We start from the raw sequence: 22,181 nt of genomic DNA, 5'->3' as shown, positions 1-22,181 counted from the left end.
AACTGTCGACAGCGTCGTAGTAGTTCGATCTTTCCTCAAAATCCCGATGCCTAACCACAGTTGCAAAACCACGGGCAACAATAAGCTCTGCGATATTCGTTCCCGGCTGCTGGCCGCCGGCAGTAGCTGCAGCAGGCGATGGAGTTTCATCAGAATCACCCTTGGAGGGAGAGGCAAGGAACACCGAGCCAAAATCCATGACTCTGGAATCACCAGCCCCAGAAGTAGTAGGACCATCTGCTGGGCCGACCTTCCTTGAGTATTCCATCTGAACAACAACCTGGGGTGGGACAAATTTCATATTATGCATTGCTGAGATTTAGCATAAACTAAAGAATTGATATCAAAGAAAGAAGAATTACTTGTCTGCCAATGAGCCGTTGTCTCAAAAATTCCCTAGCTTCCCGAGCGTAAGGGGCTGGTTTTTCATCTCTTCGCGGATTACCCATTTTGGGACACCTGATACTCGAAAGATTGACTCGTCTTTCTGCCAATGGGCTCCCGTATGGAATAGAATCATCGGCAACGATAACACAGTCCCCACTTACAACTTCCACTACCTGAAGAAAGTTAACAGCTAGTAAGATACAAAACTAAAGACATGTTAAAAAAAGAACACTAAAGCCATAGAAGAAGAAAGGATCTTTCCTAAAGTCCCCACCTAGACTTGAGGTATTACCTTTCCCGTAAAGTTCTGGTCATGAATCGCTTTTGAGTTTGTGGCTGGAGGAACATAGTTTGTCCACATTCTCAACCGGGTTTTCTTGGCTTGAAGCTCTGCAGCTTTGAGTTTCCTCTTGGCTTCATCTTCCATCATGTTAGCACTCCATTCAACATACTTAGCAAGACCCTGTGCAACATGAATATCAATCAACATCACTCCTTTCGTTCTAAACAGACAAGTATCGCATTCACCATTCATGCCCAAAACATGCTATAGAAAAAGCTACTGACATAACTGTGAACTATTACAATGTGTCAGCCAGATCACTCTTTAAGTAACAACAGTGAAACAGTGAGAAACATTGAATACAAATAGTTGTCACAGCCAAAAAATAGTTCAATTTGTTAGCATTCATGTGTAAAACAAAAGCCCAGCAGGGCATCAGCACATACATTCTCAACGAGCTCCAATCCCAAGTCCTTCACTGTTTCCCCATCAGAGTAATGAACTGATCCAATCAGATTGCTGAACTTATCAACACCTTCCAAAACAATGCGGACCTGCAAAATCCCCTCACCTTCATGTCATGGTTGTCATATAATTGTGAAATACCAAAACAGAGCCCAGTTGGTTGTGAAATCTCCTTACATTTCTACTCAGAACACGAAGCTCAGTAAAGTACTTAGCTTCCATTGAAAATGGATCAGGAGAAGACTCGCCAGATGATGCTGAAGAGGCAGCAAGTCTCTGAGCTGATGTTAGAGGAGCATGTGGTTCTGTAGAAACATCTCCATTTGGCTCAGATGAGGTAACATCTGTCTCAATAAAACTATCAGCTGCAGGTCTCCTTCCCACTGATGGAGCCTATTCGAAGAGCAAAATCAAAGGCAACATTCCATTTCAGAAGTTGCATGTGAAAAACATTGAACTATCAACCTCTGACAGCAAAAACAGGGAAGAACCATTTTATTTTGTACCTGAACTCCCGCAACAAATACTTGCACAAACCGAAAGTCTGGAAGAAGATAGACCCGAACAGTACTGCCGTCACGGACTTGCTCGACAATACCCTCCATGGGCTTGCCTTTGTTTGCAGCTAAAAGTCCCATGGCATCAAAGTTACCAGAATCCCCAATGGCAGAAGGAGGAAGATTTCTGATAGATGCCTCAGCGGCACCTGGAACCTGTAATGACATAGAATCCATCAGAAAAGCATACAGAATAATCCATCATATTGTAAGTCAAAACCAGCACAAGATGTTACAATCATAAAGTGAATTTATGTGAGATGAACACTTAAATTTCTTCTATAACCAAAAAAGATTAATCCAATGGTTTACTAACTAAAACACCTGACAAGTTTGTAGCGAATAAGGATAAATAAATTTATGGTTCAACTAATGGAAACTAGAAGAATAAGAGAGGGCACACAACCTTGCTCCAGCGACCAAGCCCTTCTTGCTTGGCCTGCTCTTCAAGACGCAGCAATTCTGCAATGTAAGGACTGACCTTATCCTGATTTTGCTGGCCTGGCTCCCTGACCTGTCAATGCGTTCGTTGACCAAATCAGAAAATAGTGTTGTGACCACCAAAACTCAGATTTCACGATCTAGTGAAATAGACAGCGTTTTAACCTTTGCCCATCCAGCAGCAACAACAAGCATAGCAACATTTTCATTGCCAAGGAAAACAGAGCCAAACTCTCTGCCAGCAATGGCCTCCACTTTGTAATCCACTTTGAATACAACCTCCTGCTCACGAAACATGTTGCCCAGATAAGGAAAAAGCGTCAACCATATAGCCAACAGGATCGGTAGTGTAAAGTTTTTGACTTGGCACCTTTCCTATGCAAAGTGTCCTGAGAAACTCCCTGCTTTCCCATGCAAAAGGTTCATCTAGGCCTCCCCTGCGAGCCTGGAGAAAGAAAAAGTCAAACGATAGGAAGCTCATTCTGGCATAAACTATGAAAGCTGCTTAAAAGGTTTTAGACATGATAAAAGATTTGTCCAAAGCAGACAACCAAGGTCGTTTGTGAATACAAACTGGCTTTGCAATCGCTAGCTGAACATTCATATTGTTTGCTCGCAGGACCTCGAAAGGGAATTTCCCTAACTTGATAAGTTTAGAAGAAGAATGGCTCGATTAAAGCTTACGAGCTTCGGTGACATGAGAGAAGACAGAGTGATGGTCTTTTCCGGTGGAGGACCGGGCTTGCTGTGGCTCAAAGCCGTAATCACCAAGCAGTCCCCAGAAGTCACAGCCTTCACTCTCCCCCTGAGCCACTTGTTCTCAGGCCCTGCAGCCGACGCCATGTTGACTGGCTAAAACCTACACCAGAGATACCAAAGGAAAGTGAGATTACCGCATTCACAAAATTTTCAAGTTTCCTTGCTTTTCCACATGGTGCATTGGTACCCATTTCATCAGAATTCAGTTTTTGCCTGGTCGGATCACTTCACAGATCGGTACGCTTATTGCAATCAAATTATCAAATTATCACAAGAATCACCGAAAAACAACATGCAATCGCGAAAAAAGGTAGCATGATTGGTCCTTGAAGAAACACGAAAACTGCATTTGCCTCGATCTGCACCGTAGAGTTCGATCGAGCTAATCAAAATGACGTTTCCAACGAACCAGCACAAGCAACTTCAACCCACGATCGAAATACGTGAAATCGAGATCAGATTAGGATCAACTAAGGGATAGATCTACGAGAAATCTTCGACGATTCCGATGAACATACCTTGACTATACGGGAATATCTGGATCTGGAACAAGAACAAAAATAAGAAAACAAAATCACTCGTTTTCTCTCTGATTCAATCTGAGACTTAACAAAAAAAAGGGTCAGAGGAGACAAGCTGTGGGATTGAGAAGGATACGGCGAATCTCGAGATGCAGCACAGAGCCCGGAGATGGACAAAATATAAAACAGGAGGGAGGGAGATATCAGCCTACGTGAATATGCCCCTGGAGTTCATAGGAATTACACGATTTGCCATTAAGAGTAGATATTGTTTTGCGGAAATATAGGTTGTTTTGTAATCGCCACGTCAGCATTGTTTCACTTTTGAGTTAAAAACTAATAATCTCAAATAAACCCTATAATTATCTGATTTTGCGGAACGGTCCTCCTTGTAACTAAATCACCGTAGTAATTAGCAAACTTCTAAGGAAAATGAGATCTGATATTTTTATGGAATAACCAAATGCTAATAGATGTGGTCCTCAAGCAGAGACTGTTTTCAACGTGCTCGACCTAATTCATTTCGTTTTTTTTCCTTTTATATAAGATTCTTAAATATTCTGTGCATTTTAAAAAAATATTACACATATATATATATATATATATATTATATAAGTGCATTTACTTCGTTGTATCGAGTGGTAATTTGTAGATCTTGAGATAGTTTTTCTGATTAAAATTATATAATTCTAGATCATTCGTTCACCTTATTTTTATAATTTTTGATCTAAAATGACATATATGGTTAACGTAATCCATGAAAGTCTACACGTATACCGTAATAATATTCAAGATTTATAAATATCTTCGATTTTGATTTGAATCATAAATTCAAATATTACAGTCTGTTTTAGTTAAAGAAATTTGTAATGCCCAGAATTTTTCAATATTCATAAATATATTCTAAATATTCACATGTATATATATATATATATGGTTTTTACAGAATTTCAATTGGTTCAGAATTAATCAACAGCAAATATAAAATGACCGATGGTATAAAGTCATCAATTGGAGCAGGGGTCTATCTGTGAATTATAAAAGTACACGGTTGAATTTCAGAAAAGAACTGTGAAATGGGGCATAAATGCAAATATTTTGGGGCGGCAGATACTCTATTTCACGCTATATATATATATATATATATATATATATATATATATATATGTATATGTTGGGATGCGTATCTAGGCGTCTCTCCGTGAAAGGAAGGAAACAGAAGGCCGTTAGATTCTGACGGTGGCAGAATCGTAGGCGACACTCCGTGATTCCACCAGCATCATCATGTACTTTCCTCGTCTTGTACTTTTTTGTCTACATAAACCTCGACATATATATATATATATGTATATTCTTTTATAATAGAAAACTCCATACAAACCCTCAACTTTTCATTCAAAAAAATCCATAATATTTCAATTATTCGCAACTCTAAATAAACTTTCTGTTTTTTAAACAATATCTAAAAAACCCTTAACTATTATAAACATCCGTTTAAAACTTCAAACATAAAAAATTCAAATAAAACATAAAACTTTTAATAAATTCAATATAAAAATATATTTATAACAATAATAATTTAATATCATAACTATATTTATATAATATAATTTATATGATTAATTGGTGAACTAATAAATATAACAACTTTCTTGTATTTTTAGAAATATAATTTTTTTATATTTGTAGATAATTATATATCAATTATATATAAAATTAAAATTATTCGTTAATTATATTTTCTTAGTTTATCATTTAAAATCATATATATAATTTAATAATAATAATATATCAGTATTAACATATTATTATAGTAAAATTATTATTATTTACATTATGATATAATAATTTAATAAAAAGTATGGTATTTTGTAGATGTTTTTATAAAAAATTTATATTTTTATAATTTGGATTTTAAAAAGATTAAATTTGTAATTCTTTATAAAATATTTAAGATTTATTTAGATTTGTAATTCTTTATTCTATTTTTTATTATATATATATAAATATGTTTTGTATAGTTTTTTTAAAATTAATAATCTAACTTTTAATTGAATTTGGTTGAACAAAATTGCCAAACTGCAACATAAAAGCTTTCAAAATTACAAACAACAGAGACGAATATCGTTGTACTGTTCATTTTTTAATGGACGTCTTCCCAACGAAAATAAAAGATTTTCCCCATTATTTTTTTTTCATGTTCCGATATTAAAGAATTCAAGTACGTGACCAACACGTTTTACACTATTAAAATACCAAAAGAAGAGGAGAATCCACCACGACCAATAAATTAGACTGCAATGTGTACAATAAATCATATGATTATAAAGGTGCTTTGCGCGTAAATAATTATAACAAGGGGTTGGCAAGTGATAAACTGCGTGTCAACATTTCAATTTTCATAATAGCGGAACACTCTAACTGAGGCAGAAGGTTAGCCATGGGTTGAAAAGATGAACAATACTTCATATTATTAGAAATATATATTATTTCTCCCATCACTTCATGTCCGAGAGTTATCGGCAGGAGTTATCTTAGGAGAAAATTTCTTTTTCTTGTTAATTTATTTCACGATGGCTTTTTTACCAGACTCACGGATATGCTCATGACTCCAGTTCTACCGACGGTACCGAATGTCGGACGCAATGCCGTTACGCCGCACCGGCCTGTAGGATACGTCATCGAGCCTACTGTTTCCGAGCCAATTGAAAACGGGACCATTCCTGAACCAGTTTCCTTCAGCTAAGTCCACAGAAAAACTATCCAAGCGTTTTCGTTTTCAGAATTCATCTACCATCATGTAAAACGAAAAGGAAAAAAACGATGGAAATCCTCTACTTGGCGAAAGGGAAACTAACCAGCCGATGTGGAAGCAGCAGGTCCAGCTGACGAGCCGGTAGAGAATTCCTCGATATTCCACGGGTTTCTAGTCCGCCCACCGAACCTGATGTCATCATAGGCCAACGAACCAGTGACAAGCTTCGCTACTAGAACAACTCCTGCAGATTTTAACCTGACAAAAAAAAGGCGAAGATGCAAACATGAGCTCGTTTTGGTTCGGATAGAGCAATTCTTTTACACACGATGGTCACGGTAACTTTCAGGACCTCTTGTAAACCCATGCTCGATATCAAGCACTTGATCCTTGAAAGAAGTCGAACCCCATGTTGTTTTGTATCCAGGCACCGAGATTATATCCTTCAATCCATATGGGATCCCGTGAAGTGGTCCTATTACACGAAAACATAACACAGAATTTAGGAACAGCTATAGCTACAGCACCAATTTCTCACATACTCTTAGATCAGTGGATACCCAGATAAATTCCTCGAGCAAGCAACTCATCAGCTTCCTTAGCCTGTTTGTAAGCTAAATCTTCAGTACAAGTGACTACCGCTTCAAGAACAGGATTGTACCTGTGTCAAGATTCCCCGTTACCTCATCAGTACACTTAAATTCTGCAGGGAAAACCCATTAGATCAAACATTTGTACCGTTTCAAATATATCCTAACAAGCTCCTGGGAAGTCACTTGCTTCGTCTTTATCAGTTCGCCAAGTTGAAGAACCTGACATATCGATGATCATCAGAAGAAACAAACTCAAAGTTCAGACAAGGCACTCCAATTATCGATCCGGGTCCATAGAAAGAGAAAACCCGCCAGAAGAAAAAGAACATGTCGGTGAAATGTAACTACAGGAACATGGCTTACGCTCATGAAAGCAATATCTTCTTCATTTTCAGGCCTTTGTACACCAGTTACAGAAGGGTATTTGAATTTCTTGGTTTGTGCTTGAGGACCTTCTCCGTTCCAAGAGGGATCGAACACCAACGGGGATGGATTCTCCAACCCACCATTCTTGGTAGCGACTAATTTTCTGTTGGCTCTAAAAATAGGAACATTGAATTCTCTCGCCCCCTTGGCAATCTCCAGAATCTAAATCCCAAAAACCGCAATAAAGCAAAAACATTTATCTAAGCTGCTATGTCTCCGAATATAACATATATAAGACAACCTTCTACGTACCAATTCAAACCAAATCACTTAAGAATCAGAATTAGACCAACAATTTTGGATCATATCGATTTAGGTACATAGAGAGTTAAGATCACCTTAGTTTCACTGAAGAATCCAGCATCAAGCAACTTGAACGTGCTCTTCAGACACGTAATCCTCTCCGGAAGTTCAGATTAGTATAGTTACTGTCCTGATCATGAACATTATATAATAACACATGAATCTCAGGGAAACATACTACTCATGATCTTTTCATCGGTGCATTTACAACGATTTACCTCGGCATGGTTCTAGTCTTACGGGATGGAACACCGATTTTGAGGTCGAACAATTTCCAGAGTTTCTTACAATGTCTCACCTGGAGGCAACAGTTAGTATCTACTGTTCTCGTTCCGCCACTAAGCATTTTAATCCTCTCTCTCTGTCTCTCCGTCAATATATATACAAACACATACGCACCCTTCAATCCATATTCCTAATGGCTTAATTTCATATTTGCCTTCAACGCCTCTGTGGATGAACATGTACACCAAGACGCCTATATATATGTATGTATGTATGTAAAGGAATCGAGAAGATTATTACCATTCCGATAGACAGATTGGGTCTAGATGAAGCGAAGAACAAGGGAGAAGCTTCTTTTCAGCGCGATCTGCGTCCTCACATCCCGCAGTTTGTAAACCTAAAAAGGAGGCAAGAGAGGAGGAGAGAAGAGCAGGAGCACGAGGACGAATGACACATGTCCATTACGAGGCCGCGCGTGAGGACACGTGCCCAAGCATGGAACCACCATCGGCTCGGAGACGACGGACGAGAAAAATCGCAAGGGTAGAAAACTATGGTACAATCTCTGGAGTTGACTCTATCGACTTTTGCGAAGACAGAGAATACCGACTCCGTTAATTCTTAAATTAAATGAGACTGGGCTTGTATCAGATTTCAAGGCCATGGTCTTCCTACATTTAAAAACTACAGGGACTGAAATGAAACAATTATAAATCACCCTTCCAATTTCCATTTCGCGCGCACCACAGAGGAAGATGGTTCTTCTATGCTTCGTCTTGGATCTGCGAAATATCTCTCCTCATACGCTTGAACACCTTAAGCAGGTCTCTCTCTCTCTCTCTCTCTCTCCTTGTTTTCATTATCGGTAGAAGATTTTGTTCGAAGATTGGTCGATCTGCGTGTTGATCGAATGATTTGATTTTTTTTCCTTCGAATTTCACAGTCGTTTCTTCAGCTCGGCAATCTATACTCTATTTCTTCTCCGGAAGGTTGTGTTAGTGATCGGATCGGTTTGTGCTATGTCCTGAAGGATTGGATTTCAGGCAACGATCAGGTAGGTATCTTTTCCTTGTTTTTTTCCTTACATTTTCTTTGGTTTTTTTCGGTTTCTTAGATGTTGCAATTGCTGTGGCAGTTGAAGATCGCTTACAGTCCCAGCCAGAACTTTGATCTTCGCGATTTTCACCTTGCCGTTAGCAGCTTGCCTGTAGATGCAGTTGTCCCTGAAATCAACGAATCTGGAGCCATCTCTTGCAATGGTCTCTCTCTACAAGTACCGCTCTCCCAAGATGTTTGGATGATTATTTTTCCGATGATTAATTCATGTTATTGTTCATAGATCTTGAGCTTTCAAGTGTTCTGTCTGATCAAGCATTGTATTCTTGGGGAGACAAAGACACGATGAGGAAAATTATCGTGCTGAGTTCGTGCTTTCCTGAAAATATCAATCCTGAAGCGAAAAGCACTCTAATGGTGAGCGAAATATCACAATCAGGCAGATTCTCTGCTGCGCGTTCGCTTATCTTCACACTTCTAAGTTGTTTTGCACCAGGCTGCAGCAGATAAATGTGTATCAGTTGAGTTTCTGCTGCTTGAGCAGAAAGCAAGCCACCTGAGTTATGTGCAAGAGAGGACGAACAATTTCCTTAGATGCATATCAGATCTCGACAATTGTTCGCTTCAAACCTCTATCCCTGGTGTGTGCCAAATATTTGGCTATTACTGCATACTTTTTCTAGGCACTTGACGTATGAACATTTGCCTCCTTTCTCTGAACCTAGTTGTAGCAAGGTAAATTGCCCAGCATTTTTCTTTGGTGTTTCGGAATCAGATATGATCTGAATCTGAAAATTATATGCATAGTCGAGAAAAAAAGTTCTTCTGAGATTCGACTGATTTTCTTGAACGGCTTCGTTTTAAATATTACCTGAGAACAATTATAGTCATTAGATTTCCAGGCTAGATTGATTGTTTGAATTTGTTATCTGAATATAGTTTCAGAACCTCGAACGGGGGAAAACAGAAATAGCCCCTAAATTCTTGAACCATCCCATTATCCTTGCAGATGCAAAAGCACTTCATGGGCTCGTGAAGCGATGGCTGCAGGATTTAAAGGATGAGATGGGAGAGGCACTGCAGGCTCAATTTATCTTCAAACATAACCTTGTTGGGTCAGTGAACAAGATCTTCTGCAATTTCACTGCAGCTGTGAATAAGATCATTGATGGATTTAGCCCCTGTCTGGTAATGAGCCACGCCAATTAAATCTTTTCATTCCCAAAGATCTTCTACTTAGTTCTGCATATATATAGCAGAATCGGATAATTGATGTACTAGAACAGTAGGACACTTCGAGGGTTACACTACTCTTATCCGTTTTGTTTTGTCTGTTGCTTTTAGACATGCCAGTGCCAAGGCATGCCATTAGATGATGCAGTGGCAAACAAAACAGAGTTGCTTTCATGTCCCATCACGGATCATGATCTGGAAAAGCTTGATGTGATCGAAAATTCTGAGAAAGTTGGTGACAGGACTGTTCTGTTTATGTCTTCAGTCCAGAGCTTCCAGAAACCTCATCCAATTTCTTCACCAATAGATTTCAACGTCATAGAGAGAACTAACTTAAGTTCTCTTTGCGAAGGTGGGCATTAGAAACTGTGATTCTGGCTTGAACAAGCTATGTTCTAGATTGTTTGTCCTCCTTGTCACTTGATTTTTTTTCTCAATCTAAAAAACTTGCTTCAAATATGTTATCACCTTTATTTATTTTGGCTGTCATGCTTCATTGCACAGGTCTAATAATGGGGACACCTTTCATTGTAAGTCCTTCAGCTTGTCACGAAATGGAAGCTGCTTCAGAAGAAACTGATCAGTCAGATTTGAACACTCATAGTATGCAAATTGTTTCCTCAAAAAATTCTCATTGCATGACATGTATGCATATCACGCTGATCCTTTTTTATCTTCATATGTATATCTTTTCGTGTCGCGATTATAAGTCGGATTGCATTGTCTTATCTAGTCTTTTTAATAGCTTCCCCCCTCGTAATCATCTGAGCAGTTAAACTTCTCAGTTTTTCAGGGACTTTGTTTTGCATTATATTCAATGGACCAAGGCTTGGTTTGTACTTCAAACTGTAACATGGAAACCATGAGGGTAACAGAATTTCATTGCTATTACATTCTTCAACCATCAGAAAATGGTCCAATGCTTCTGAGGGTAAAATTTCAAGACTTCCCACCTTGCCTAATCTAATAACAGTGGCCTTCTGAACATCAGTCTCTCTCTCTCTCTCTATGGCATGATCATGTGTATTTTATTTTGATAATTTTACTGATTGAATGTTCGCAGAGATTGGCTGGATCAGAAGAAGTCTCGCCTATTTCCAGCATCACTCGGTTTGTCGAATCCTCAGTTCCTAGAGAAATTGAGGCCTCTGTGAAGAACTCTTTGTTAGAGGTCTATTTCAATTTTGAGTTGTTGGTTATATATGTGAAAAACTGCTAAATACACAAGTAATAATGTACAATTGGAGTTCCTCCTGTATTAATAGTACTTCACAGTCTTATATGTGTTCTAGCAGATAGAATCATCAGACTATGATCCTCTGATGCACAAGAGAGGGTTCCATGAAAACATGAATCTTAGAGTGAAGTCAAGTCTTCAATTCAAGCAAGTATTATCGTCTCTTCTCTTCTTAAATTAGTTTCCGTAGCATCCTATGCAAAAGATTGTTGTTCTCTCTGTTTCTGAGAGAGTTTTTGTCCATTTATTTTTCTCCGTGTTCTTACACATGCATAAACTCTAACGCAACACATCCCTCTATCCTTTGTCTTTGTTTCTGCAGGTCAGTAGTATCTCCAAAACCGAAGGAAGTAACATATGAAGCAAACTCAACAGTATCGAATTCTCTACAAGAAGCTATACGACGGTTTCCAGAGACAATTATATGCATTGAAGAAGACACCAATAAGCCCGAGCAGATATCTGAGGAGGAAGAAGAAGACAAAACAACAGCTTCTATTACCAAAGAATGGGAACAGTTGATTGTCACTGAAGTTCCCAGAAAATATTCCCCGCCTTCCTCTACACCCAAACTGAACAAACAAATTGACACGAAAACTTGGAGAATATTGGAGAGATTGGAAGCGCCAAAGCAGATGATGAGAGGAAAGAATGGGTCACCAAATAAGAAACCTTTGGTGGTGCCTCCTATGACAAGTCGTGCACCATCTGCTTCTGCTACTGAACAGCTTGTCTCTTCAAGCCAGCTTATGAAACCCAACTTCCAGAGGCCGAAACGTAAGCATCACTGAGTTTGTTGCTTTTCAAGGAATCAGGTAAATAAATTCTTGCGATGCTTGTACCAGTTTGCATCCAGTTATATCCGGTTTAGTTCAGTATTATTTTGCATAATCCCCTGCAGGTGGACGTTTTGGGTTTCTATTTGGTATTTTATCGAGTTTGATTTAAGAACGATTCATTTGGTTCTATAGAAATTGTATCAAACTAGAAGTAAATGTTACTCGGTTTAGTTTGATTTTATTATTGGTTCGGTTGGGAAGGGTTTTATTATATGATTACCAAACAAGAACCGAAATTTGATATTCACATGTACAAAGGGTGGATAATTCAGATTCTGGTTCAGTAAATATTTGATCGATTTGGTATTTTTCGGATTCGGTTCAGGAATGATTTATTCGGTTCTACCAAAATTGTACCAAATTGGGGTCAAATATTATTCAGTCTGGTCTGGTTCAGTTTCAGTTCGGACCGGTTCGAAACTAAATTAATGAACCGAAACTCCAAAAATAAAAGAAGCTCTTGTTTATTTGTGATGGAGAAACAGAGGACCTACTACAACTTTCAACTCTCATTTGTGCACAGGTAACAAAACTTATCAAGTGAAACAGTGTCTGGTTTCACTTCACATGAATGGCGCCGAGAGCTTGAGACGCTCTGGGAGACATTGGAGGACGGGGCGGCCTGATCTGAAGTTCTAAGCTGTCTTTTTCAGTTAAAGGGTCCACCAGAGATAGAGGCATACCGGTCGGTATATGCCTCGGTGCCGGTATACCGGAGGGATGAACCGGCCGAGCTCTCGCGTAATGAAACATTTGTGGGAATATTAGAGATGGTGCAGGGTAGTGGCTCTGTATGGTTCGGTAGATTGGTCGGTACCCCATACGTGGATTCTGAAACGGATTCAAGATCTCGAACTGTGCACGACCCTGTTTTGGCAAACCACGCAATTACAACATTCCTATCACACATATAGACCAAAGTTAACATGAGAAACATTGGCATTGTTACTAACCCGAACCGGTTCTCTCTGTAAGGTTGTTGGTTTAGCGGAAGATGAGGAACTAGCCTGTAGAAACGAACAACAAACCCAAAGTCATATATAAGAAACAAACTCCTGAGAAATCTGTTGGACTTTTGTGGTTTCTTGAACAAGAAGCTTCTACCTCAGGAAGAGTCTTCGGTGCTTCAAGTGCAACTGCCGATGCTCTTTCAGGGTTGCTGTCTTCCTGTTCAACAGAACAAAAACACCGAAACCCAAACTCAACGAACATGTTCTCCTGTAAAAGTGGTTTCTTGTGGGGCAAGAAAACTATACCGAGTTGAAGGTAAGGGGGATGTCGAATAGGCTGGCTCGGCGTTTCCTCTTGTCGCCGGCGTTCTGCCGGAGAAAATACTTCTGGGCATGGCTTGCGACCTGAGTCGGAGTCCTCGTCACCACGAATTTCTTCGAAATGCCTCTCCAGTCTCCTTTTCCGAGCAACTTCAGACCGGCTAAGAACGTCCGGTGCTCCTCCTCCGTCCACGGCTTTCCTGTTGGCCACCCGCAATTCAAAACCCTAAGGGCACATTCACAGACAGTTCATAGATACAGACAGATGCTGATAATTTCGTGATTACCCTTTTTCTTTTCACGTGCGGATTTGCCCTTCTTAGAACCAACCAGGCCGTCGGAGAGATACCCGGGATCTTCTGCTGCGGCGGCGCTAACGTCCAGAGACCGAAGGTTTCCCAGACTGAGACTCTTCCTTAACGCCGTTAATCCTTCCGGCTCCGGAGCCGATATGTTAACGCCGAACAGTTTAACGCATGGTTTGTTCACGCCGTTAAGGATTGTCCTTGCGTTATCACACGGCGAACACGTCTTCACCATCTCACTCTTCAATGTCGAAGAAGAGAATCTCTCTTACACACACACATATATATATATATATATAGAGAGAGAGAGAGTATGAAGGTGCATGAGCTGGTTTTGGTGAATTTCCTTTAATGTTGAACTCGTAAAACACGTTCCTAAAGATAGTTTTGTGATTTTACCTTATTTGTCTTTCTTTTCTTTTTTTCCGAAAGTCTTTCCCATAAGCGATGACAAGGAATATCCAGCCGAATATCGGATTCAACGGTTCAGAATTTAGATCGTTCTGCTGGCTAAGATTCTCAGCCGTTAGATTATCTCCAGCTTAACCTTCCCTGGATTTTTTTCCGGGTATTTAGGTGAGGTTTTAAATTCGTGTATTGCGCATCATTTTTCGTAATATGTCATTTTGATCATTCGTATTAAGATAAGTGAAAACATCATTACTAAAAATCAACAAAAAAAAAAAATTATAGATACCAGTTAATGATTTTTTTTATTAGCACCCATTAAAGTAAAGACAAGATGTTAAGGAATCTGGATTTAGTGGATTTCTCGGATTCCGTAACAGAAAATTACATTAAATTCTCTAAGTTGAAGAACTACGAGTCATGGAAAGATAGGTCTATATATATATCGTAAATTCGCGTGTTCTTTGTGGTAATATTCGATTATGGGATGAGACAGACACAAGAAACATAAAACTCTTCATGAATCCAAACAAGGAAATCAAACAGACAAGAAGATCTTAGTTTATACAGATTGAAACTAAGCAGCACCTGAATCAGAAACACACATAAAGATGCCGTCTTTTTTTTTTTAAACGGGCTTATATCCTGCAATAAGGCAACGCAGAAGAATCCACATCGTCAAGAAAGAACAGATCAAAAGCCGACCTCGGATTTGTCAGTGCATGAACCTTAAAAAGCCTTGGAAGAAGGGTTAGGTGTTATACATGTGTGTAGGTATGTTTAATAGTTATTTTTTCTGCGATTTCCATTCCACGATTGCGGCGTGAAGCGTGTAGTTTGGAAGAAGGTTCTTGCTGGGCAATGGAAGTTTCGTCACTGGCGATGCATCGTGGTCTCGAAGCCACTCCTCTATCGCCTGCCGATCGTATGTGTACCCGTCTGCTGCAACACATGGTTCCTTCATCACATCCTGAGGCCAAAAATCGAAAAATAACCGATCAGAGACTGAAGGAAACGGCGTTTCTTGATGCGCAAGAAACTGATCGGTAGGGTTAGGTCGCTCTGACCATGAGGAGTGGGCATATGAAGTGACTCGGAGGTCTGGTCATAGCCTTCAAGAGAGAACTCTGAGCCGCCTTATCTGCGAATTTCCTCAGCCGTTCCAATGTCGGAAGTATCTGATCCTTAAGATCGGGTCTGTCTCTCCTTCTCAGCTCCGTACACCACAGGGCCAACGCAGCCAGCTCACGCGTCTCGTTGATTGGCCACTCACCCGCTTTTGCGTCCAACACTTCCATGAACTGAGCATCATCTCCGATCGCCTCTTCCACTAAATGGGTAACCGCAATCGCTGGTTTTGCGGTCATCAGCTGCAGGATCACAACTCCGAGAGAGTAGACGTCGGATTTTGGAGATATGATCCCACTTCGCTGGTATTCTGGATCGATGTAACAGAGGGTTCCGACCGGGCTGGTGTCCTTGTAAACGGTGAGTTTGGAAGAAGGGTCGTCTTGGTTGACCATGGTGGAGAGGCCGACGTCGCCGAGTTTGCTGACGAAGTTGTGATCGAGTAAGATGTTTGCGGGTTTGAGGTCACGGTGGATGATGGGTTTGGGCCTGGACTTGTGGAGGAAGACGAGCCCTGATGCAACCTCCCATGCGACTCTGAAACGGTCGAACCAGGGGATGGGTGGTGTGCCATTGACGAGCATTAACCGGTCCTCTAAGCTTCCATTCTCCATGTACTCATAGACAAGGCAACCTCGCTCTGGACACGCTCCTAGGAGGAGGACGAGGTGAGGGTGTCGGATTTTGCTCAGGATCTCGAGCTGCAACAAGAGAGAGAGAGGGATAAACCCATTAATCTGGAAACTGGAATCATCAGATTGATGATAAACTAATGATGGGTTTTGTTAATCATTACCTCCTGATCGAACTGCTTAGAGAGCTGAGATTCACCGGCGTGAAGGACTTTGACAGCGGCCATCGTGTGATGAAGATTGCATTTGAAGACTGTTCCATAAGCTCCTTTCCCGATCTGGAGCTCCTCCGAGAAGTTAGAAGTGGCTGCCACGATCTCGTCCCACGTGAAAAGATGGTACTGAACCGGTGGAGTGACGAGAGCGAGCTGGAGCTTCTCCTTCTCTCTGGCCTCTCTCTCTGCTTTGATCTCAGCTTCTCTCCTCTTCAGAGCTTCTCTCACCACTTGTTCTTTCACCTTCTCCGCCTCCTCCTTCTCCTTCTCCTTCTCTTCTTCTTCCTCCTTTCTCCTCAGCTCCCTTTCCTCCAGCTGCATCCAAACAAATGTAAGATGAAAACTGACGTTTTTCGCAACAGAAACGTCGGAAAGAAAAACCCAACCTTTTCAGACGCATTGACCGTCTCGGTTTGAGCCATGGCGTACATCTCCTGTATGCGTTTCAGCTCAACGTTGAGCTTCTCGATCTCGAAGTTCAGATTCACCTACGAATATCCGGATTCAGATACAGAAAATACATCATCCAACTGAAAAACCCGAACCCGTTGGAGATTGCTTACTACAACCTGGTTATCAGTGAAGGAGTGGACACTGAGGAGACCTTCGGACATGAACGAAGGTTGATGAGAAACACTGGAAAAGCTGTCGGGAAGAATGGTTCCCCAGTCAATGTTGGCGAGCTCGTAATTGTTGCTGGCAGTTGAACTCAAGATCTCTCCTCTCTCCTCGGCTTCTCTCCATCTAGAAGACCAGCTCATCACTGGAAACGTTTCCAAGGAAAATCTTCCATCGCTCTCTCCTTCGCCGTTTTCCACTGGAAAAAGAACGTTACTTATCTCCGGAAGCATCTCCTGTTCTTGATCCGGGTTCACAGCAGAAACCCGTGATTGCGCATCAGAAGCAAAGGAAGCCAGTTCTTGGATTTCTTAAAATCAACCGAACGAAAAGGTTATGTACTTGTTGAAATGAATGGATAATGTGAAGAGTGACGTCTTAACGCTATATATCCGGATGCATTGTAGAAGCAATATATTTATAAACCTGAAAGGCGACGAGTGTTTATGTACTTGTTGAAATGAATGGATAATGTGAAGAGTGACGTCTTAACGCTATATATCCGGATGCATTGTAGAAGCAATATATTTATAAACCTGAAAGGCGACGAGTGTTGCGGCGGGGGGAGCCACTGGTGGAACCGCTTCTCTCGGTCCCTACGTATCGGATAGTTCCATTGGTGTCGGAATCCGAGGGACGTACGGACGCCAACTTCCCCTTAGAAACCACATAGACAGTGCAGAACCTCGGGGTGGCTGCTGCAATCATCAACGACATATCGATCTTTCTCGAGAAGAATCCACGCATCGACAGTCCGATCACGAGCTTGTCCGTCCCGCTGTTTGTCATTTCCTCGGCTATCGCTCCCACCGTATCTTGAGATTCCAACACCATAACCTCTACTTGAACCTTTTTTTTTCCATTTCGACATCGCCTTTTTTTTCAGACATTTTGATGTTTAATAGTTAAATAGGTAAGAAGGTATCAGAAAAGATCCGTCTCACCTTTCTCCGCTCACACATCTTCTTGTAAGGACGAAGCATCTCGCTTGTGTTCCACTCCACTTCTTGCTTGTAAGCCAAGGCAACGTCGTCCCGAACGTCTGAGATCGGTATTGCGTTCCCCACTGCAATTTGGAAAGGAAAAAAAAAACCCAACAGCAGAAATTAATGGATCAAATTCTCTTAAAAAAAACATGAATCTGTGTCTGAACATACTCGGGGTAGGAACGGTGAGGATGGGAGGGCGAACGTAGAGCAACTTGAAGGAGGACACGCCGTCGGGGATGAACTTCTCCAATGCCCAGAAGACGATGTACTTGCTTTTCTTCTTCCCGCTGATGGCTATGGCGACAGCTTTCGATGGCATTCCCAGATGTTCGCTCAGTGATCTGACCACCATCTTCTGATCTTCCATTGTCATCTGAACTGGTAACTGCATGTTAACCCGTGAATCTTAGATCGACAGAGCACATGAACGTGATCTGAAAGAACCGTTTCCAGGACAAAGGACTTCAACGCAAAACATAAATAAAAAAGAAATTACATGGGACTCTCTGTTATATGCACTGAAGAGAGCATTAAACCTCCAAGGGACTCCAACAAGAACAATAAGAAGAAGAAGAAGCCTAGAGAGAGAGAGAGAGAGAGAGAGAGAGAGAGAGAGAGAGAGAGAGAGATTAGGGCACAAGTGAGCACGTTGTTGCCGCCACAAAACCGTTTATGCTTACAAACAGTCAGCTCCCATATTCTCTCTCTCCGTCTCATATTAAACGACTTTTTCATTATTATATTTATTTATTTATTTTGTGCCTTTCTTGAGATTCCATTGGCTTACACATTAAAATTTTCTGAAAATAATATAATAAAAATAAACAATTATTATATTGCTACTAAATTCAACGTAAAAGAATCTTCATGGGTATATCCCTCGAGAATGTGCTATTTGGTCAATCAGGATGAGAATTAATTATATAATTTTACATATCAGATTTTTCTTATTATGCGGCATTCTTATCTTACAAACGTTTACTAAGTAATGTTTTTTCTATGCACATGCTATTAAAATTGTTTTAAGAATATTAACATATCTAATTATTAAATATTTAAAATTAATGCTATCTGTTAAATAATATCTAATTTTATCAAAGATACTTATTGCTCATTTAACTTCCATTTCGTTTTTTGTATTACTAGAAAACACGAAAAAAGTGATACGGATGGCGTAAAATTTGTGTTACTATCATCCTTTTGCTTTTGCTGTTTTTTTGTCGTGCTAGTAATGACATCTTTTTGGGATTAGCTTTTTTTAAGGTAACACGATTTTTTTCAAAATTTTCAGAACAAATTAATATACCGTGAAAAAATTATGAAATAATCGTAAAAAAAAATTCATCACATAAAACGACTTTTTATACTTGAATGATGTCTGAAATATCACTAAAAATGAGTTCAATAAAGAGTATTTTTCACCCAGATTAGTTTCGATTTTTTTTTTTAAAAAAAAAATAGAGTTAGACTTAGAAATTGATAAAAAGAAAGCTATTTTTATATAGAAAAAATTGGATTACACGAAGGTTAACGGTTTAAAAAAAATATAAAATAACCATTCTTATAGATTTGATTAGTAGGCTACATGTCTTCATTATTCACGTCTTCTCGTCCCATAAAATTTGACTATTAAAGTGTAGATTATAGTATTGTTATTATATATTAAACGCTTCATACAATTTCATATTTCTTATAAATATAAAAATGTGATACAAAATAAAAATCAAATCGTGGAGAATATACCTGCGAAATTCCTTAGGATGTTCCTAATTTTTACAAAAATTATTATTATCATTATTATTGACTTTTTATAAGTCAACGGTGTCATGTCCGATCGGAGTTTAGACATATTCTGAAACTAAGCGGGAAAAATATGTCATCTTATTTTTAAGGATTACAAGTGGGAGACGCGAACGAGAGGCTGTTTCTTATTTCCAGACACGGACTTCCTGTCGTTTCTCGTCAAGAAACACAACGACTTTCAAAGTGAAAAATCAGACAGCTTCCATGGAGATGTCTCAGGGATTCGTACCAGAGCGATGCAAGCATCCACTGCTTGAAGCTTAAATACCCATTCAGTTTATGAGCTGAGTTTATTGCTGTTCCAAAGGCTTAGTTCATGTTTCAACGCTACAGAGCAGAAGCAACCAATGATTCAACTGAATTTGGTATAAAACAGAAGCATGTGTTCTGGCCAGACAGACCAGCTTTAATACTCTAAGCTCTAAGATATACAGACAGAGACCACAAGAAGTGAAAAATCCTCTACTCAATCCGCTGCAGAGTCACATAAGTGTTTCTGTCTTCACAGAACCTAATGGTTTCTTCTTCTTCTGACCCAATGGGATTTCTGATGGGATGCAATCCATAATATCATCTGGGCATTTGTTATTCGGTTTGGTGGTCAGTGTACTTATGATCTCTGATTCATTCACCTCCATACAGTCTCGTCTGCGTCGGTGAAGATATCGTTGTGATGCTCTACGAGGCACTGGACAACCTCCACTGCACCTAAATCAATCTGCAAGCTGTCGTCTAGAGGGATGGAAGAGGCACCGTCTAGTTCTTCTCCCTCTTCTGTTACGTATCCGAAACCATAGATGGTTAAGGAGAAACGCAAAGACATGAGGCAAATCAACAATGGTGATCTTTTTAGCTTTTTTTTTTTTTTACCTGAGAGCAAGTCCCATGCAGAAGCAGTTTCAAAATCGTTGCTTTTCTTAGGACTTCTAGATGGGCGCTTCCAGCATTCCCGATAAGTCTCCGGCCTCTTTCCATCTCTCCACATTATCAGCGGTGCCATCTCCATGGCTAAGCTATGAGCATCCATCTGCGTTGGAAAACGTTAAAACAGACAACGATTCCTCTTGGTTATCAGACCACAGCATCCAATCCACAGTTTCTATCTTGTCTTGCCTATCCATTTCGATAATATCACGAAAGTGTAGTTTATCAAAGAACAAAATCCACCACTTCGAGTAACTAGGATCACATTCTGTGCATGCGATGCATTATATGAAGCGTGCTGCGAATACCTTGTTCAGTAGCGACTTTTGGCTGACATGAAGCAAGAGCGAGGTTATGAACTCCAGTGTCACATAGTTTACATTTGGAAGCTTCTGGAGCGCAGTTCTCATTCTATGTACGCTAGACCGAGCATCTTTAATCTCGTTGTAAAGCTCAAAGGTAGCAAGTGGCACAGGAAGGCTTGCAAGATAGCATTTCATCAGCTCTGCAACATCAATCGGGCTCACACCCTCGGGTATAGAGGCATCGGAATCTGCAAGCAAAGTTATACATAATGTGTTTTCTTCAAGAACCAAAAGACTGAAAATGAATGCTATCAACATCAAAATCGACATCGCCTTAATCCCAAGTTTATTTGGGATCGGCCGACTGAAAATGAATAATATAACGAAGAAAAAACCCTTTTTCTGGTAATCCGCTACCTTGATTGTAAGCAGAAACCATTTGCTGAATCAGCTTTTTATCTCCTTCTGCTTTGAACAAGTTCGTTGTATTCAACCCTGAGACACATTATCACCAGAATTTTTTTTGAAGTCTTATCCAAGATGTCATGTAATCTAACAGCAGTGTTCTCCAGAAAAATGTTCTCACCTGATGATACAAGATAATCTGCGCAGTTAATCAGTATGAATGGAATAGGCCTGCTTGATTCCTGTCGCTGAACGGTTATCTCAATTGGGACTCCGAAAACTACCGGGAAAATGGATCACACGGGAGAAATTATTTCAGTTTCTAAACTTTTCCCAGAAAATTTGAGCTGAGAAAACAAGTAACCATTCAACGCAGTTGGCCAATGTCACTATCCATATATAAAACATCTACTACTTGTCTACTAAACACACTTTATCAATAGAAAAAGTCTAGCTAGCTGCACAAACTCGAAATCTTAAATATCAAATTACGATTCTAAACGTGAGTGGCAATCTAAATTCGATAACTCAATTAAGAAATCTAGACCAGATCAACTTGCAACCAGGATACTTAGATTATCGACAATCCATCACTTTATGATCATAACATAGATAACCAAGAACTCACCATCAGAACTGGCGACTCCCTGCAGGTTCATAAAGAAAAGAAATTAGAAGCTAAACTCAACGCAAGCAAAAGGCAGGAAGCCAATATAAGAATTTCATACCTTTTGCCACCTTTCTATGTCCGTTAAAATGGTCTTGCTTTTTTGTGCAGTCTTTTTCGCCACCTGATGGGAAAAAAATAGATAGCATCAGAATTTCATACACGAATTCTTAACATACCAAAGTTTTACACCAAAAAAAAAAAAAAAAAAAACATACCAAAGTTGATGAAGTTAGATAAAATCAACCCCATATATATATAACACTATAAATAAATATATATATATATATCAATTTACTTTACTACTGAGTGAGATGAAATCGAACAATCAACCATAAATACCTCCTCCACTTTGGTCTTTCCAACCGAGACCTTTTCCTTTGTCTCGGTTATTCCCTTCCTAACCAGTGTGCCGGTTGTGGCAGGGGGCC

At 39.8% G+C, this 22,181-nt stretch overlaps 6 protein-coding genes across 9 annotated transcripts in view; 1 reads left to right on the top strand and 5 right to left on the bottom strand.

Moving 5' to 3' along the window:
• LOC104819420 (staphylococcal nuclease domain-containing protein 1-like) overlaps positions 1-3,570 on the bottom strand; it is a 6,628-nt gene extending 3,058 nt beyond the window's left edge. The window contains exons 1-11 of the mRNA XM_010549485.2: positions 3,411-3,570; positions 2,818-2,992; positions 2,504-2,578; positions 2,299-2,415; positions 2,099-2,206; positions 1,642-1,848; positions 1,313-1,528; positions 1,117-1,224; positions 680-850; positions 363-560; positions 17-280 (exon numbers count right to left, since the gene is read on the bottom strand). Coding sequence (XP_010547787.1) covers positions 17-280; positions 363-560; positions 680-850; positions 1,117-1,224; positions 1,313-1,528; positions 1,642-1,848; positions 2,099-2,206; positions 2,299-2,415; positions 2,504-2,578; positions 2,818-2,976 — 1,623 coding nt within the window. The 5' untranslated portion in view covers positions 2,977-2,992; positions 3,411-3,570. The remainder of the gene's footprint in view (positions 1-16; positions 281-362; positions 561-679; positions 851-1,116; positions 1,225-1,312; positions 1,529-1,641; positions 1,849-2,098; positions 2,207-2,298; positions 2,416-2,503; positions 2,579-2,817; positions 2,993-3,410) is intronic.
• A 2,105-nt stretch (positions 3,571-5,675) lies between these two features.
• On the bottom strand, positions 5,676-8,282 carry LOC104819417 (glutamyl-tRNA(Gln) amidotransferase subunit A). The gene is given in 9 exon segments (XM_010549479.2): positions 5,676-6,136; positions 6,272-6,426; positions 6,521-6,536; positions 6,539-6,643; positions 6,729-6,829; positions 6,907-6,980; positions 7,125-7,349; positions 7,526-7,615; positions 7,702-8,282. Coding segments are annotated over 9 exon segments (1,056 nt in total). The 5' UTR covers positions 7,837-8,282; the 3' UTR covers positions 5,676-5,981.
• A 147-nt stretch (positions 8,283-8,429) lies between these two features.
• Positions 8,430-12,691, top strand: LOC104819419. Of its 4 annotated transcripts, none has more exons than XM_010549481.1 (13): positions 8,430-8,539; positions 8,659-8,769; positions 8,851-8,974; positions 9,055-9,188; positions 9,268-9,412; positions 9,781-9,959; positions 10,116-10,356; positions 10,509-10,607; positions 10,790-10,935; positions 11,068-11,175; positions 11,297-11,388; positions 11,564-12,056; positions 12,604-12,691. In XM_010549481.1, the coding sequence occupies exons 1-12, from the start codon at positions 8,471-8,473 to the stop codon at positions 12,030-12,032; spliced, it is 1,917 nt and encodes a 638-aa protein (XP_010547783.1). In that variant the 5' UTR covers positions 8,430-8,470; the 3' UTR covers positions 12,033-12,056; positions 12,604-12,691. The 4 variants fall into 4 exon arrangements, with proteins under 4 accessions (XP_010547783.1, XP_010547784.1, XP_010547785.1 ...); XM_010549482.1 differs by lacking the exon at positions 12,604-12,691 and adding an exon at positions 12,143-12,291; XM_010549483.1 differs by lacking the exon at positions 12,604-12,691 and having other exon boundaries at positions 11,300-11,388; positions 11,564-12,291.
• On the bottom strand, positions 12,529-13,891 carry LOC104820163 (transcription factor MYB1R1-like). Its single transcript, XM_010550532.1, has 5 exons — positions 13,639-13,891; positions 13,337-13,551; positions 13,185-13,247; positions 13,034-13,087; positions 12,529-12,947 (listed from the first exon to the last, which is right to left on the bottom strand). The coding sequence occupies exons 1-5, from the start codon at positions 13,889-13,891 to the stop codon at positions 12,639-12,641; spliced, it is 894 nt and encodes a 297-aa protein (XP_010548834.1). The 3' UTR covers positions 12,529-12,638.
• Positions 13,892-14,851: 960 nt separating this feature from the next.
• LOC104820162 (U-box domain-containing protein 52-like) lies at positions 14,852-18,013 on the bottom strand. Its single transcript, XM_010550530.1, has 8 exons — positions 17,815-18,013; positions 17,602-17,723; positions 17,194-17,506; positions 16,609-16,967; positions 16,421-16,527; positions 15,989-16,382; positions 15,132-15,893; positions 14,852-15,034 (listed from the first exon to the last, which is right to left on the bottom strand). Exons 1-8 carry the CDS (start codon positions 18,011-18,013, stop codon positions 14,852-14,854), a joined length of 2,439 nt encoding a protein of 812 aa, XP_010548832.1.
• Positions 18,014-19,702: 1,689 nt separating this feature from the next.
• Positions 19,703-22,181, bottom strand: part of LOC104819416 (uncharacterized Rho GTPase-activating protein At5g61530) — a 3,618-nt gene continuing 1,139 nt past the window's right edge. The window contains exons 4-11 of the mRNA XM_010549478.1: positions 22,093-22,175; positions 21,812-21,874; positions 21,712-21,730; positions 21,265-21,363; positions 21,096-21,173; positions 20,682-20,926; positions 20,320-20,476; positions 19,703-20,223 (exon numbers count right to left, since the gene is read on the bottom strand). Coding sequence (XP_010547780.1) covers positions 20,078-20,223; positions 20,320-20,476; positions 20,682-20,926; positions 21,096-21,173; positions 21,265-21,363; positions 21,712-21,730; positions 21,812-21,874; positions 22,093-22,175 — 890 coding nt within the window. The 3' untranslated portion in view covers positions 19,703-20,077. The remainder of the gene's footprint in view (positions 20,224-20,319; positions 20,477-20,681; positions 20,927-21,095; positions 21,174-21,264; positions 21,364-21,711; positions 21,731-21,811; positions 21,875-22,092; positions 22,176-22,181) is intronic.

Source organism: Tarenaya hassleriana, unplaced genomic scaffold (assembly GCF_000463585.1).
Source record: "Tarenaya hassleriana unplaced genomic scaffold, ASM46358v1 Cleome3, whole genome shotgun sequence".
Taxonomy (NCBI): domain Eukaryota; kingdom Viridiplantae; phylum Streptophyta; class Magnoliopsida; order Brassicales; family Cleomaceae; genus Tarenaya; species Tarenaya hassleriana.
This window is presented reverse-complemented; position numbering and strand designations above follow the sequence as displayed.

Coding starts and splice junctions, on each gene's coding strand:
- LOC104819419 (XM_010549481.1), top strand. CDS start 8,471: ATGGTTCTTCTATGCTTCGTCTTGGATCTGCGAAATATCTCTCCTCAT. Junction 8,540..8,658: donor CGCTTGAACACCTTAAGCAG/GTCTCTCTCTCT, acceptor CGAATTTCACAG/TCGTTTCTTCAGCTCGGCAA. Junction 8,770..8,850: donor GGATTTCAGGCAACGATCAG/GTAGGTATCTTT, acceptor TTGCTGTGGCAG/TTGAAGATCGCTTACAGTCC.
- LOC104820162 (XM_010550530.1), bottom strand. CDS start 18,013: ATGGAAGATCAGAAGATGGTGGTCAGATCACTGAGCGAACATCTGGGA. Junction 17,724..17,814: donor CCTCACCGTTCCTACCCCGA/GTATGTTCAGAC, acceptor TCCAAATTGCAG/TGGGGAACGCAATACCGATC. Junction 16,968..17,193: donor CAACACTCGTCGCCTTTCAG/GTTTATAAATAT, acceptor GTTGATTTTAAG/AAATCCAAGAACTGGCTTCC.
- LOC104820163 (XM_010550532.1), bottom strand. CDS start 13,891: ATGGTGAAGACGTGTTCGCCGTGTGATAACGCAAGGACAATCCTTAAC. Junction 13,248..13,336: donor TCCCCCTTACCTTCAACTCG/GTATAGTTTTCT, acceptor TCTGTTGAACAG/GAAGACAGCAACCCTGAAAG. Junction 12,948..13,033: donor TACAGAGAGAACCGGTTCGG/GTTAGTAACAAT, acceptor TTGCCAAAACAG/GGTCGTGCACAGTTCGAGAT.